General features: G+C 39.4%; 1 protein-coding gene across 10 annotated transcripts in view; it reads right to left on the bottom strand.

The window, feature by feature from the left end:
* The window catches only part of ABCC9 (ATP binding cassette subfamily C member 9), a 77,113-nt gene that overhangs the window by 40,495 nt on the left and 23,145 nt on the right, over nucleotides 1-13,473 (bottom strand). For all 10 annotated transcript variants that reach the window (XM_076343213.1, XM_076343271.1, XM_076343282.1 and 7 more), the window contains 8 exons: nucleotides 12,611-12,775; nucleotides 10,874-11,029; nucleotides 7,942-8,076; nucleotides 6,497-6,659; nucleotides 5,825-5,865; nucleotides 4,504-4,646; nucleotides 1,589-1,697; nucleotides 75-185 (listed from right to left, as the gene is read on the bottom strand). In XM_076343213.1, coding sequence (XP_076199328.1) covers nucleotides 75-185; nucleotides 1,589-1,697; nucleotides 4,504-4,646; nucleotides 5,825-5,865; nucleotides 6,497-6,659; nucleotides 7,942-8,076; nucleotides 10,874-11,029; nucleotides 12,611-12,775 — 1,023 coding nt within the window. The remainder of the gene's footprint in view (nucleotides 1-74; nucleotides 186-1,588; nucleotides 1,698-4,503; nucleotides 4,647-5,824; nucleotides 5,866-6,496; nucleotides 6,660-7,941; nucleotides 8,077-10,873; nucleotides 11,030-12,610; nucleotides 12,776-13,473) is intronic.

The following is a 13,473-nucleotide window of genomic DNA, read 5'->3' as shown; positions in this document are numbered from 1 at the left end:
AGCAATTGGACACTATCTGGTACTGTTGCAGGAGGACCTGCTCCTCGTAAAGAATGACGATGTTTTCAAACCACCTTAATTGCGATATCATCTATCTCCACAGGACGTGTTTGCTTCCTTGTTGGTTGTTCATAGCTTTCAAGCTGATACCTCAAGGGCTGCCTCCTGTTGATGGCCTTGGTGTGCTACATAGTGAAATGAAGAGAGGAGAAAAGTTGGAATTCTCAAGAGAGGACAGCATTTGATTCCCTATAAAATAGACAATCCATTCCCTTTCCTCCCACCATTCTAGGTCACAAGAAGAAACCAGAAATATGTGTGATAATACAGACACACTACTGCGATGCACATATTGTAATGTTTTAAACACCCTTAACTGAAGCACGGGAAATACCTGATTTTTGGTTTCCCACGCATAACCATCCCAATTTTCAGCTCTGTCATCCTCCTCAAACTACTAGGTATGTCTGCCTTACCTGAGGTAGCTCCAAACAAAGCTATGTCAGTAAAAGTGTAATGACGTGCAGAGTTACCAGTTTGGTTCTTGGAAGCAGAATAGCTTCAGGAGCGAGAAGCGTATCAAATTAGCTTGTGCAGACTACTTCACTAATGCATAATAATGATTGTGGAGCTAGCTCATTCAGAGCTACCTGTGGTATTTGTAAGTGCCACTGTACTGAGCTGAATCGGCGTAATCTTAGTGATTCCTTAGAGCTGGGCTGTCTACAGTGAATGATTTAACTTTTACAGATATTACCTTTATTTTTCCCTCTCCCCATCATCTAGACTTTGTCTGTTTCTCTCTATAGGGCTGGGCAAAAGGTTGACAAGAGAAGCAAAATAAATGCTGAAACAATTTCATTTTTGTTTCCTTTTTTATAGCTGTTAAGCCAGAAAAACAATAAAAATGTTGTTTCAGGTTGGCAAACTAATTTAATCTAGCTCAAAATAAAACTTATTTTGGACTAATCCTTTCTTTCTGTTGCCGTCTTCAAGTTTCAGTCACATTTCAAATGATATAATCAGTTCGAAACAGCTGAAAAACATCAAAATGAAAAAATATCTTTTCCCAAATCATCTCCCTTGGGTTTTTTTGCCCTCAAATTTTACTCAAATTCATTATATGTTTAGCACTCCAAAACCAGCATTTTGGACTGAATTCCTGTTTCACAAAGTTTGGTGTTGTTTTTCCCACCTCCAATTCTGAATTTCCCAGAGCAGGAATCGGTCCTACCTAAAGATGCCCAACATACGATGGGTTGTACTGGAAATATACAGTACAAACCCCATAACCACAGGAAATGCACCTGGGCCTTTTATAAAAACTGAGAATTTGAACCATGTGTAATTGTGTTGGTGTATTATGGGGTTTTTATTACTACTGGCACTTCAGCAATGCTTAAATGTGTTTGGGGACCCTTTATGTCATAGAAACATGGAGATCCTGACATAGAAGAGGCAAAATTGGGCAATGTTAGGGTCAGGCTAGAAGCCAAAACTCCTGAGCCCTATCAGCTAGTCCATTGGCCTTGTAGGGGGCTATATGGCCTTTCTGCTTTGAAACTCAGTGTCATAAAGCAGAACTTACAAGTCCTGTGTGCTTCTTACAGGATTCATAGGCTACAGAGCTGTCCCCACCTCTCCAGCTGTCATCTCCAATCTCATCACTCAGGAGAAACTCATTCAGCTTCTGTACACTTGAAAGAAAACAGGACAGTGAGTTAAATAAACCCAGGTTTCCATGAGTACATTTCCATTTTTGTGCAGTCCAGCCAGCAGGATGTATCAGAAGTGTTCCAAAAGAAGTTCATGGGATACTTTTGGTCTCCTATTGGACTGCCTGCCACCCTGATGGCAAGTGAAAAAATATTTGTGTGGAAGAAGGACAGATCAAAATAATTAAACATCGTACTGGTAGCTGGGAATGAAAAGGAGAGCTAGTCATGTGAGTGCCACTAGAACTCTGTGAGAATGGTTTCCATCTTGGCAGACTTATCTCTTCTGTGCCTTTCTCATGCCTGCACACAGTCAGGATGCATAAATGAGTCCTCCACCCACCTACATCTTCTGAAAATGCCAATGCACTAGGTGCATCCTGAACACAGCTTTTGCATACACTGCATGCAAAGAGGACTGAACACTGCACAAATCGGCACAGCCATGGCCAGCCTTGCAGAAATACAGCAAGAGCTCTCTTTGCCTACTTCTTAAATCTGTCCCCTGGGAAACACAGCACACAGGTTCAATTCATTCTTCATCACAGAAGGATTTGATTCTCTTTCTGCCACACTTCCTTTCAGAGTGCCGTAAGCACCTCGCTCTTTATCGATCTGGGGAAGGGATGAACAAAAGCACCCAGCGGTCATGGTGAAGCTATGTTACTTTGCAAAAACTAAAATCAAGGTGCGTTGAGCCAGAGACTGAGAAAGCAGAAGGACATATGACTTCAGTGATTTGAACCTTAATCTGCAAATGGGAAAGCAGTCCTGTTTCAAGGCCTGTCTGAGCATTTCGTATGAAATACAAGTTCAAGCCACAGAGGTACTGGTTAGCAAGAAAGCACTGCTATTGTCATTATTTCCTCCTGCCAGTATACCTGTTCCTATCTCCTCTTTTGAACGGAAAATGTATGTGTCTAACTCCCATATCAGAATTTCAGTCTTACATAAGTGCATCAAGCAAGAATTTATCTTCTTGTAGAGTATAAGAGATCTCGTTCTGATCATCTGCCTAAGAAGACATCAACCATTACTTTGTATTTGAATCAGGATGGGTACCCTCAAAGCTTTCATGGTACTAGAACTACTCTTTACAATAAAATGGAGATTCTGACCAAAGGATAAGCACTTAATCATAACACAAACAAGTGCATACTTATATACATGTATTTGATTGATGATAGAGCCATGGAGTGGCCAAGCACGCATTCTTCATTCTTCACTCGGGAGACGTGATGTTCATGGGAGAAAGATATTAGGAAATAAGTTTGCCAAAGGGTAAAGTTTGTTTTGGCAAATATGGTCTTTAAATAATGTCCTGAGGGATGGCCAGCAGTGCTCAGGAAAATGTACACCGTTTTGATATTAGGGCTATGCTAAACATAGTGCAGAGATGTAGAGGCTGGGATGATTTATAAAGGAGACTTGAGATTTTCCACTAGTCAGGAATAATTTTCAATGTAAGGAAAATCTCTCATGCGGCCTTGCTGCTGCTTCGATAAAAATAAACCCTTTTTTTTTTTTTTTTTTTTTTTTTAAAGCGAGTGTGGTACTGGCAAATGACAGCTGTGGAGCCTGCAGTCCCCTTGACTGCTATTTGTTATTACCGTTACCCACCAAAAAGAGGCAGTGGCAGGAGCAATGCAATACCTTGCCAATGTGCCTTAGTCTTGGCAAGAAGGAACTATGTTTGTGGGTGGGAAGGTTAGTTTGGTCTTCACATCCTGCTAGTGCTTGGCATCTGACACGTTACTGCCAGTCAGGTGTCAGTTTGTGCCTCTTGGGACATCTTGGCAGTGTGTATGTCTACATAACTGCCCCATGATAATGACTCTTTCCATACAGACCACTGACGCAACAGCCAAAAGTCTGAAATTTGACTTACTACCAACCAGCTCCCTTGAGATTAAGTGCTCTATAGCCCAGCATGAAGGAAGTTGTTTTGTCGGGCTATTTGCAGAAATAAATGCCTGGAACATATAAGTTCCTTATGAAGCAACATATTTTATGAGTTCCTTTAACTTTTTTTTTTTAAAATCTTTTCCACTTCATGCCAACTTCCTCGCTGTCCTGCCACGCAGATCCCTAACTCTCATAGACTGAACTCCCACGTGTCTGCCTTGCCATGCTTCCTCTCCTGAGTCTCTTTACTGCCATTCAGGGGAACAGCATTTCCTCCATAAGAGAAGTCCTGTAGGGCTCAGTTTCCCTTGAGCAACTAGTCCTTCAGTGTCCAATGTTCCTCCATCCACTCTCTTTCCTAAGAGAGTCCATGCTAGTGCTAGACAATGAGAAGCAGGACAATATTAAATTCTCACTTAAAGCACAATGCACCCTTTGTGGAGGTAGAGTTAAGCCAGTTGCTCTTCCTTGCATCAGCAGGGCCAGTCTTGCTAGACAGCTTCACGTCAGTCTCTCATCTTCCTCTGTGTTGACAAGAGCCCAGAAAAGTACTAGGTGAGAGTGATGGTGGGTGGCCACACTGTGAGAAGAGGAGCATATCCCAAGGAAGGGCAGTTGGGCTCTGAATCCAGTCTGCCAAACTTGGTGAAATTATAAAAAGTTTCTTATCTATGAAATTATATACAGTTTCTTTGTCTCTGTATCATGCAGTAAAAATAAATGGTTACTCTGATTTCTCTCACATTTTTGAACATCCGAGTCCCACCTCTAAATCCTCTTCCACATGAGCAGGTAGAAAAACAACCTTTTTCTCCAGCACCTTCCCTGTTGTATTACTGAAGGTAGGCGTTCAAGAGTTGGAGAAACTAGAAGGGCTACTTACCTTACGATAGCCTTGACTGCAAAACGAACCACAGTGGAGAGCAGGAACAGTGGTGTGACCAGGATGTGAAACAATGACAGTGATGCAAAGGCCTGGGCGGGCTGCAGCGGCTTGTCATTGGTATACGCGTAAGTCACAAAGGTCTGTCACATCAGGAAAAGAGCATGTCAGGATAAAGACTCTTGAAAAAGATGGACAAAGACAGCAAGCGAAATATTTTGCTCAACTAAGGCCAATAACTATATACCTCAATGTATTGGGAATCCCAGTAAATTGGAGAGCAAGGTGTCTTCTATTAAAGTGAAAAAGATTTTAAAAACTTGCCAATGATTTCAAGAGATTTACACATTTAAGAATGAAAAAAATTTCTTTATAAAATCAAAGCATTTAGTTTTGTAAAGTTTTGTAACTGACTTCAGGGTTTAGAGGAAACACACAAGCCAGAAAAATCAGTAAGAATCTAATAAATCTTATGGTTTTTTTCACAGATGCAGAACTATGGTCATATTTCATCCAATTCTGGTACACACTGTCAGCGTACTCTGAGTAATGCCCTCAGAATTTGGTCTATGAAGACTCCTTACTGACCGGCATGCCATAGTTCCTCTGGTGCATTAGGCTGAGATTTAAACCTGGCCAGAGGACAAGCAAAATTTATTTCTTCTTAAACTGCAAAGTACCCTTTCTTGAAAGCTGAAATGGTGGCTTATACTGTATTTTGAAACAGGAATGATTTTTGCTGCTAGACAAAAGAAAAGCAAAGCCACCCAAAAACCTTTCAAAATGAGGGCTTCTCAAAATGGGTCTTCTTTCAAGTCACAATGATTTTTTTCTTTCTTTCTTTCTTTCTTATAGTAAAAATTTATATTTCTTTTTGTTTTTACCAATCCAAACGACAGCTGGTGAAATACCAGCGCTGGGAATGGGCAATTCCAGTGTCATGCTATCCTACAGTTAGTGGGGGCACATTAACTCATCTGCCTGTTTTGAGGAATATGTCCTACAATAACAATGGTGCCCTTTCTTTCTTTCTTTCTTTCTTTCTTTCTTTCTTTCTTTCTTTCTTTCTTTCTTTCTTTCTTTCTTTCTTTCTTTCTTTCTTTCTTTCTTTCTTTCTTTCTTTCTTTCTTTCTTTTTTTCTTTCTTTCTTTCTTTCTTTCTTTCTTTCTTTCTTTCTTTCTTTCTTTCTTTCTTTCTTTCTTTCTTTCTTTCTTTCTTTCTTTCTTTCTTTCTTTCTTTCTTTCTTTCTTTCTTTCTTTCTTTCTCCCCCTCTCTTTTTCTCTTCCTTTTTCTAAGGAAAAGTGAAAAAAACATATCTTACTGCAAGAACAGCTGCTATTGGTATGGCCGCATTCATAAAAACTGCGAAAGAGAAATAAAATAGGCGTCAGATTATATGAAATAAGAAAAAACAGTTTTACAATTAGTTGTATGGCACTAGAAGAATCCAGTTATTTCCAACTCAAGTAATTAAAACTCCCAAAGGAAAATTCCTCTGCAGGAAGAAATTTCCTTCCATGACAGAGAGAGATCTTAAACACACAAACAAATAAGCCAAGGAATTCTCTCATTTGTGTACTTTAGCGAACTGGGATAAAAAGTTTTATGCACAATTATTATGCAACACAACTAAAACATTACCCTCTCAGCTATTCTACATTACAGAAAATACAATTTCTTTCAGACACTCGTTTATCTTTGCTGTAATCGGAGCTGCTAATATTACCTGGAGCCTCCTTACTACAAAGCAACTCATAACTCTCATGTCATAATGAAGGTGACAGATAACTTACTACAAAAAAACCCAACAAGACATGCTCTATATTTTCAAGTTTCTGTGTTATATATTTGTCATGCCTTTTTTATTTTAACCACATTCCACACACACAAAAGAAGTGTTATAGGCACAGCTGTATCTCGCTTTAGCTGAAGTCAGGAGGAATGCTGACATGAACAGGATCCACTTCTGAGAGCTAAAAACATATTTACTTACTGGAAAGAGATGTATGAAGTGCAAAGGTTTTGAGACTGGTGAGTTCCTTCATTCTCGTTTCTTCCACGCTAGTACAAAATATGTGCTCCCAGGCATACAGCTTTAATAACTTAATGCCTTTTAGTATTTCATTGGTTTTCTTTAATCTCTCAGTAGAATAGTCCTTCATTTCAAAAGAAAACAAGGATAAGAAATTGATAATGGTTTGTAGTTTTAATGAGAATGTTCTTTTCCCTTCACTTCTGTGGTAAAATTCATTAAAGATTTATAATTTTGTTTGTTTGGGATTTTGTACAGGCTTTCAGTTGTCATACTGAGTAAAACAATATACAATTTTGTGTTCTTTGGAGATATTAAAGTGCTTACAATCATGAAGGGAAATTAAGTGACCCTGTTCTGAGAAGAAAAATAAAACAAAACATCCAAATCCTTCAAATAGAGGGTGAAACACAGGGAGGTGGATTACTAGGTCAATGGTGTCCGTAACAATAGACAGATGACTACACGTGTGTAATTGCTAATACAAGATTCATTCTGGGATTCATACATAATAGTAATGAAAATAGGTGCGAAATTTATTGCTATATTTAGCTAATTGCTCCTCACCATAAAACAGTAATCATAAGTTTTGGTAAAATCATAATCCAAAAGATGTTACGAGTCAGAGGAACTCAGAAAAGAGCAAAAAGAAAGATTCAGACTATTTCTGAAATTATGCAAAAATAAATCCTGTGTTGATATTAATTGGCACAACTCAACAGGATTGAAGTGTGCTGAAGATTAGATCCACGTATGTATAATTTGCTTACTGAATATTAAGGTAACAAGGATCTTTAAATATTTGAAACATCAAAGGCTGATTAAAAAGTTCAAGGATCATGAGAATAAAGTTAAAAATTAGACAAAGTATCAGAAAACATTTCTAACTGGTGAACTAAATTAGAGATCAAAATAAACTTACAGCACTGAAGAACGTACAATAGATATTAATCCAGCAATGCCAGCTGACTTTTAGGGAATACCAAAGCTTGGGGTGAGAGAATAAAGTCTCTAGCCATTTCAGAGAGGGGTTGTACACATCCTTTAATACTGCCCTCCTATAATTTATCAGTCATTTGTAGTGTTTGCTAACATCCTATGAAATACAGTATCTGAATGTAGGAATAACACCCTTTCATGTAATTGAATTCAGATGAAACCATGCTAGTTGGGTGAAAAATACTCAATTCAGAGAAGGCAGGTCAAGGCCCACATTTTTCAGATTCTTGACTGACAAATGTTAGGAAGGAAGAGATGCTGAGCCACAGAAAAACAGAAGGGGAGGGACGATGGAATTAAGGGACAGCTCGCCCAAACCTCCGCAATGAATGCTCACTAACAACAAGAACGCCTGGTTCCCTGTTCTTGTTTCTGGATCACAAATGTCACTGAAATAATTTACTTACGAGAGTGCTCTTCTGAGCCTCAGCCAACTTCGTAGCTATGAAGTACTGTATCGGGGCTAACAGTACAATGACAGCGGCACCGACCAAGGCACTCACTCCAAGTAAATTATAGAGTAGGATCACACCCATTATTATCTATGAAGAAAAAAGCAACATAGAAAGAAAAGTAGGTTTCAATATGCCAGAATGATAGCAAGAAAAAAATATTTGTTCTTCTAATAAACAGTTAAATGGTTCGTAGGAATCAGCTGAGCCCGTACTTCAGAAGATCATGTTTGGAAAGTGTGGGAAATGAACCCAGAAGCCTTTATTTTTGACATTAACTGCATAGTTTGTGTTAGTGCCTCATAGTCCTAATTCCAGATGAGGTTTCCACAGAACTAAAGGGGCACTAAAATGATGGTGCTTGCCCCAAGGCATTTTACAGAATCACTGCCCTCAAGTCTTATTTACACTAGAGCTCCTTACATCACTCTGGAAGTATTCAAAGGTCTTAGGAGGGCCATGTATCACATTTGCATTCTGTCATAGTGGTCCTCTTGCAACTGCAGACAGAGGCACGTCTAAGACGGGCACTGAAGCATGATGCAGATGTGCTGGGAGTGACACAAACCTGAGCTTGTGCATCAATACCATGTACTCTGTAGGAAAGTACCAAGATGCTACCTTAGCCCTACAAAGGGTTTGGGAACACTTCCCACAAAGGTTTACCTGGGAAGGCTCTGATTGAACTACCGTGATTCTGGTTCCCGTGTTAATACAAGCTCTACTACATAAGTATTTTTATAAAAAGCTCCACTTTATGGTACAGAGATGTCCTCAGTAACAGGACATACAGAACTAGTTCCCTACTTCGTATTTATGCTATCTCTTCAAGGAGTCAATTCTGTCTTTAAATCTGCCTTCTTATTATACAGTATCAGAAATAAGAATCAGTGGAGTTCAACATTTTGAAAGCATTATTTAGCTTTTCAGGCTTCTGTAATGTAAATTAGCATACCTACATGCCATTTTCTTAGCAAAATAATACAAGGTTACAAGTAGCAATTTGTACTTGGGGTAAACTGAAGCCCTTACTGGGGGCCTGATCCTGCAATGAGTTTTTGTTCTTGATAACAGGCCATAATTGGTGGATACACAATGTATTTTCTAAGATTCACTGCAATCTTCAGCAGGCTATGGCTATATTGGCTCACACTGGAAAGATCTAAGTTCAGTATTTGCCACAAGCTGTTCTGCTTGAGGAGGGGACAGCCTTGACAATTGCTGTTTCTTAGGACATCCCTTGAAGCTCAAGTCCTTCGCATAAGGCAAGGCAGGAGAGTCCCACCACCTTTTCCAGAGTGGTATGGTTATAATCCAGCTCATAGTTACCAAGGGTTAGTTTTTTCCCTCTTTTTTTCCAAAAAGCGGCGGATCCAGCTAATCGGGCAGAAAGACGTATTACCACAACACCAGTGTCATTGGTATCAGTTGCATAGTACTTTGAGAAGGAAGTAGCAAGTATACTCCTTTCAATTTTATTGCTGGAGCAGAGGTGTAAGGTTATTGCTATGACTGATAGAGCTGAAGAGCAGAAGGAGCCCTCTATAGCCTAGGCCACAGATGCTCACTCACCAAGTTCTTCAGCAGGGGCAAATTCATGGGTGATGCTATGCTTATTCCCGGACAAAGCTATGGTCAAGCTACCCCCGTCCTCCCTGTCTCCCGACTGCCTGAAGGTGAACTACAGAAACCAGCAAAATCATCAGAAGCTTCCTTTTACAGCAGTGGTGAGGAAGGCCATTACATTTCTACAGTGGCTGAGACAGAGACTTGATTAAAGAGACAAATGGGTGGTGAATTTAGGCTACATATAATCATTCACTAGCCACAGGAATCAGACCGCCTGTTCATTTAATAACATTCAAAGTATTAACAGCAACACTTCCAAGTAAACCTGGATATGAAACAGTGACTTAAAATGAAACCCTCTGTACTTCAGTTACCACGCAAACGTTTTTGTCTTTTTCTCCATAAATTATTTTATGACTCTCTAAACCCTACCTGATCCCAAAACAGACACATAAACCCAGTATTTGTTTCCATTAGTAGTAGTAATATTGCTGACTATTATAATGGATTACTGATATAGTTCCAGGAATTTCAGCAAAACTGATCTACTATAAGAGTGGCTTCTATCCCTTTTTAAACTTGTTTAATGTTGGCAGGATCACCTATAGGTAAGGACCATGCCAATCCCACCCCATGCTAAAATTTTGAAGGTGCTACAGGATTCCAAGCTTCATGGAAAATCAACGTGGCATAGGTCATTAAGTCGTTTAGCACTTTTGAAGATTTCTTTCAGGCTAATAATTTTTACCTTTCCTTCCTACAGATTTGCCTACAGATCTTTCCCAGCCTTGTTAAGAACCAGATGTTTATAGTAACTAAGCTTGTTTAGATGAAAGCTCCTCTGAGCATTTTGTGCAGCGCACTGTCAGTGCTGCTGTCAGTCACTGAGCAGGATTCAATTGCTTTTTGCTCCTGCCACAAAAAGCAGTTACAAGTGGACACTTCAAATGCAATACTTGGCACCGGTCAGATGCCTGTGCTGCTGCCATGTGGCAGAAATAAAAGCAATGACTTGTGTCAGTAGTGGAAGAAATACGAGCAGGGAAAGGATGGCAGGTCATCGTTCTTAAAGTCACAGACCATATCCATGACATGGAAATCCTGCTTAAAAAAATCCTCTCTCTTTACTGGCCCTCAGAAAGACAGCCTCCCAGCCCCTGGGGGAGATGATGGACCACGTTTCTGCTTGTTAGTCCTCCTGGCAAATGAGTGTGAAGTCCAGGTTCCCTTCTGGATTTTGTAGTCATCTCACAGACATACACCCTTTTCAACCAGGTTGGAGGATCTCCGAAATCAGGCCCTTACTTTGATGCTCTACCTGAACAGGCATTGCCCACAGATTGGGGCACAGGAACAAGAACCACATTAATTGATTTGTTTCAATGGCAACCAAGTTATTGATTTGTCCCAGCGTCATCTCTCCCATGGACAAGTTGGATGTGGAAAGCCTCAGGATCTTATTATATATCATTGCCTGTGGGAAAGGAACAAAATGGAAGATATGAAAATGATATCATTATAAAACAACAGTAGTAACAGGACGTTTCAAACAGCAGTATCAGTCTTTACCTAAGACAGCCCTTCTCCCAGTCTCTCACCTGAGACAGAGAGAGATGGAGACAGAGTGAGAGAAAGCACAAGAGAGAGAACTGACTTTAAAAAACTCCAATTCCTCTTAAAAGGTTTGTTGCTTAATGCAGACCTAAAATAGAACAAAATGACAAGAAAACATCAAACTTTAGGAGATTGGGCAAAGATCTTTTTTAATAAACTTTTGGTGAGCCTGCTTTTCTGTGACGCTGTCTGTCAGAGAGATCCTTGTTTCTGATAAAATAGTTAAACTCATGCTATGAAGTTTTGATCAGGGTGGGTATGTATTCTTTGGGGTTTCTCTCCTTTACCTGGCCATCTATTTCCATAAGATTTGTAGGAGCTTGACAGGGTTTAAAATTAATCCGGGTTTATAGCTACCAGAATTTTAAAGACAAATGTTGTGAGCCCAGTTCGCAGTTATGACCAAATAGCAAACACTGCAGCTTCAAGGAATTTTTTAAAATACTTTGTGCTCTTTGCCCCGTTTTGTCCACAAGCAAGGTAGATCCTGTAGAATTAATCAGAAATGCCTACAGACCATGGTGAATTACATCAGCTGCATATGGTCCTAAGAGTCCCCATTCTGGCAAGTGAGAGTCACAAAAGCACAAGGGAATAATCAGGCACTCTTTCTTCACCAAGTCTGTACCATCTATCCTGGGAGAAGGCAGAAAATGTTTGAAACAGCTACATCAATCACAGTGCGCACAAAAACCAGAAGCTTCCATGCTGAGATGATATTCCTATGGTTAGTTACACCTGGCAAAACATCAGTTCCAGCTTCTGTTTTGCACACAGTGCTACTGCTGTCTGTGGAGTTTCGTCTGCGGAGATCCCTGCTACAACCCACCCACATTCTGAGCTGGAGCTGCTGGCTCCAGTTCATAAACACGACTTTCACAGAGGGCTAATGGATGCCGCTTTTAGAGACACAGTTCTGGAGATGAATCACTCCTGTCCCATCCCACAGGGCTCTGTGCACAAGGGCATAAATATTCAGAATCACCACTCATGATACATGGACAATGTTCCCGTAAAACGTAGCTCGGCCAAAGATACTCTGCAGATGACTTTGTTCACAGTCAGCAGAAGTAACCTCATAAGCGAATGAACAAAGCAGATGCAGAGCCAAAACAACACTGCTTATCTTCATATACCTAACGTGATCTGCAAAGATATGTTCTTATATGCACAGAGTGAGTGTTAAACTTCTACATGTTAGTATGATGGTTTTAGATTTTAGCAAAAGGAATTGCTGCCATCAGTTTGGCTGTGTCAGTGATACTACTTTTTCTAGCTTTCTGTATAAAAATACAGTGCATATCTTCCCTCAAACAATTGTTAACTGAGTCTTCAGATAAAGAACAAGACAAATGAAAGTACAAAGCTGGAGCTATTATTAGTGAAATAGCTGGAGCTATTAGTGAAATTCTTGGCAGATCATGGGAACATCTTTGCTCACCAATAAAGCACCTCGTAGGTTGATGCCAGTTTCTGTAGTCACATAGTAGGACGCCTGCAGGAATGTCCTCTGCAAGATAAGGGCCAGGAAGAGAAGAACTGCCAAAACATAAACATTCCTGAGGAATTCCTCTGAGGAAAGATATGAGTTTGATGGATCCTTCACCTGAAAAGAAAGGAAAAAACCTATGAAAGTGGCATAGGAGGGATTGTATATTCTTGAGACACTGGAAACAAGGAAATTCAGTCATTGCATTAGAATAAGAATATTGATGGTATATGGGAAAGTTATAGAAATCAGATTTCTATATATCTATATTATATATCTATATCTATCTATCTATCTATCTATATATCTATATATATATTTCTATATATCCTAGATGTCCTATATATCAAAATCATTTGGATACAAATTAAATACTCTGTTCATGTTCCAAAGACTTAGGATCTTAACTTCTAGCAGTTCTAAGATGAATTGGTTTTAGCAGGAAAGGGACAATGAGATCACCACGTTTGCCTTAGCTTTAGTTTCTCCATCGAATTGTGATGATTTGTAGGATAGAAATGCTACTCAGTAGAAAATAAAGCTCATTCCACCTGCATCACGAAGAAGCTGCAAGAAAATATTTTTTATTATACGGGATTAGTTACTTATGTTGCATTTGTATATTATGGAAACAATTCCTTCTAGAAATATAGTCTATGATACCTGTGAACTCTGAATAAAGTAAGAATATATATGCCAGTATTCCCCACAAAATGAGGTTTAAATGCCTCAACAGGGGAAAAAAAAATATTGTTTAAATCACTTTATTTGTTTTCATTTTCTAGTTTTTATGTTCACTGTGCTGCTCTGTTTCA

Source organism: Aptenodytes patagonicus, chromosome 1, assembly GCF_965638725.1.
Source record: "Aptenodytes patagonicus chromosome 1, bAptPat1.pri.cur, whole genome shotgun sequence".
In the NCBI taxonomy this organism is placed as follows: Eukaryota; Metazoa; Chordata; class Aves; order Sphenisciformes; family Spheniscidae; genus Aptenodytes; species Aptenodytes patagonicus.
Note: the sequence above shows the minus strand (reverse complement) of the source record. Positions and strands in the feature narration are given on the sequence as shown.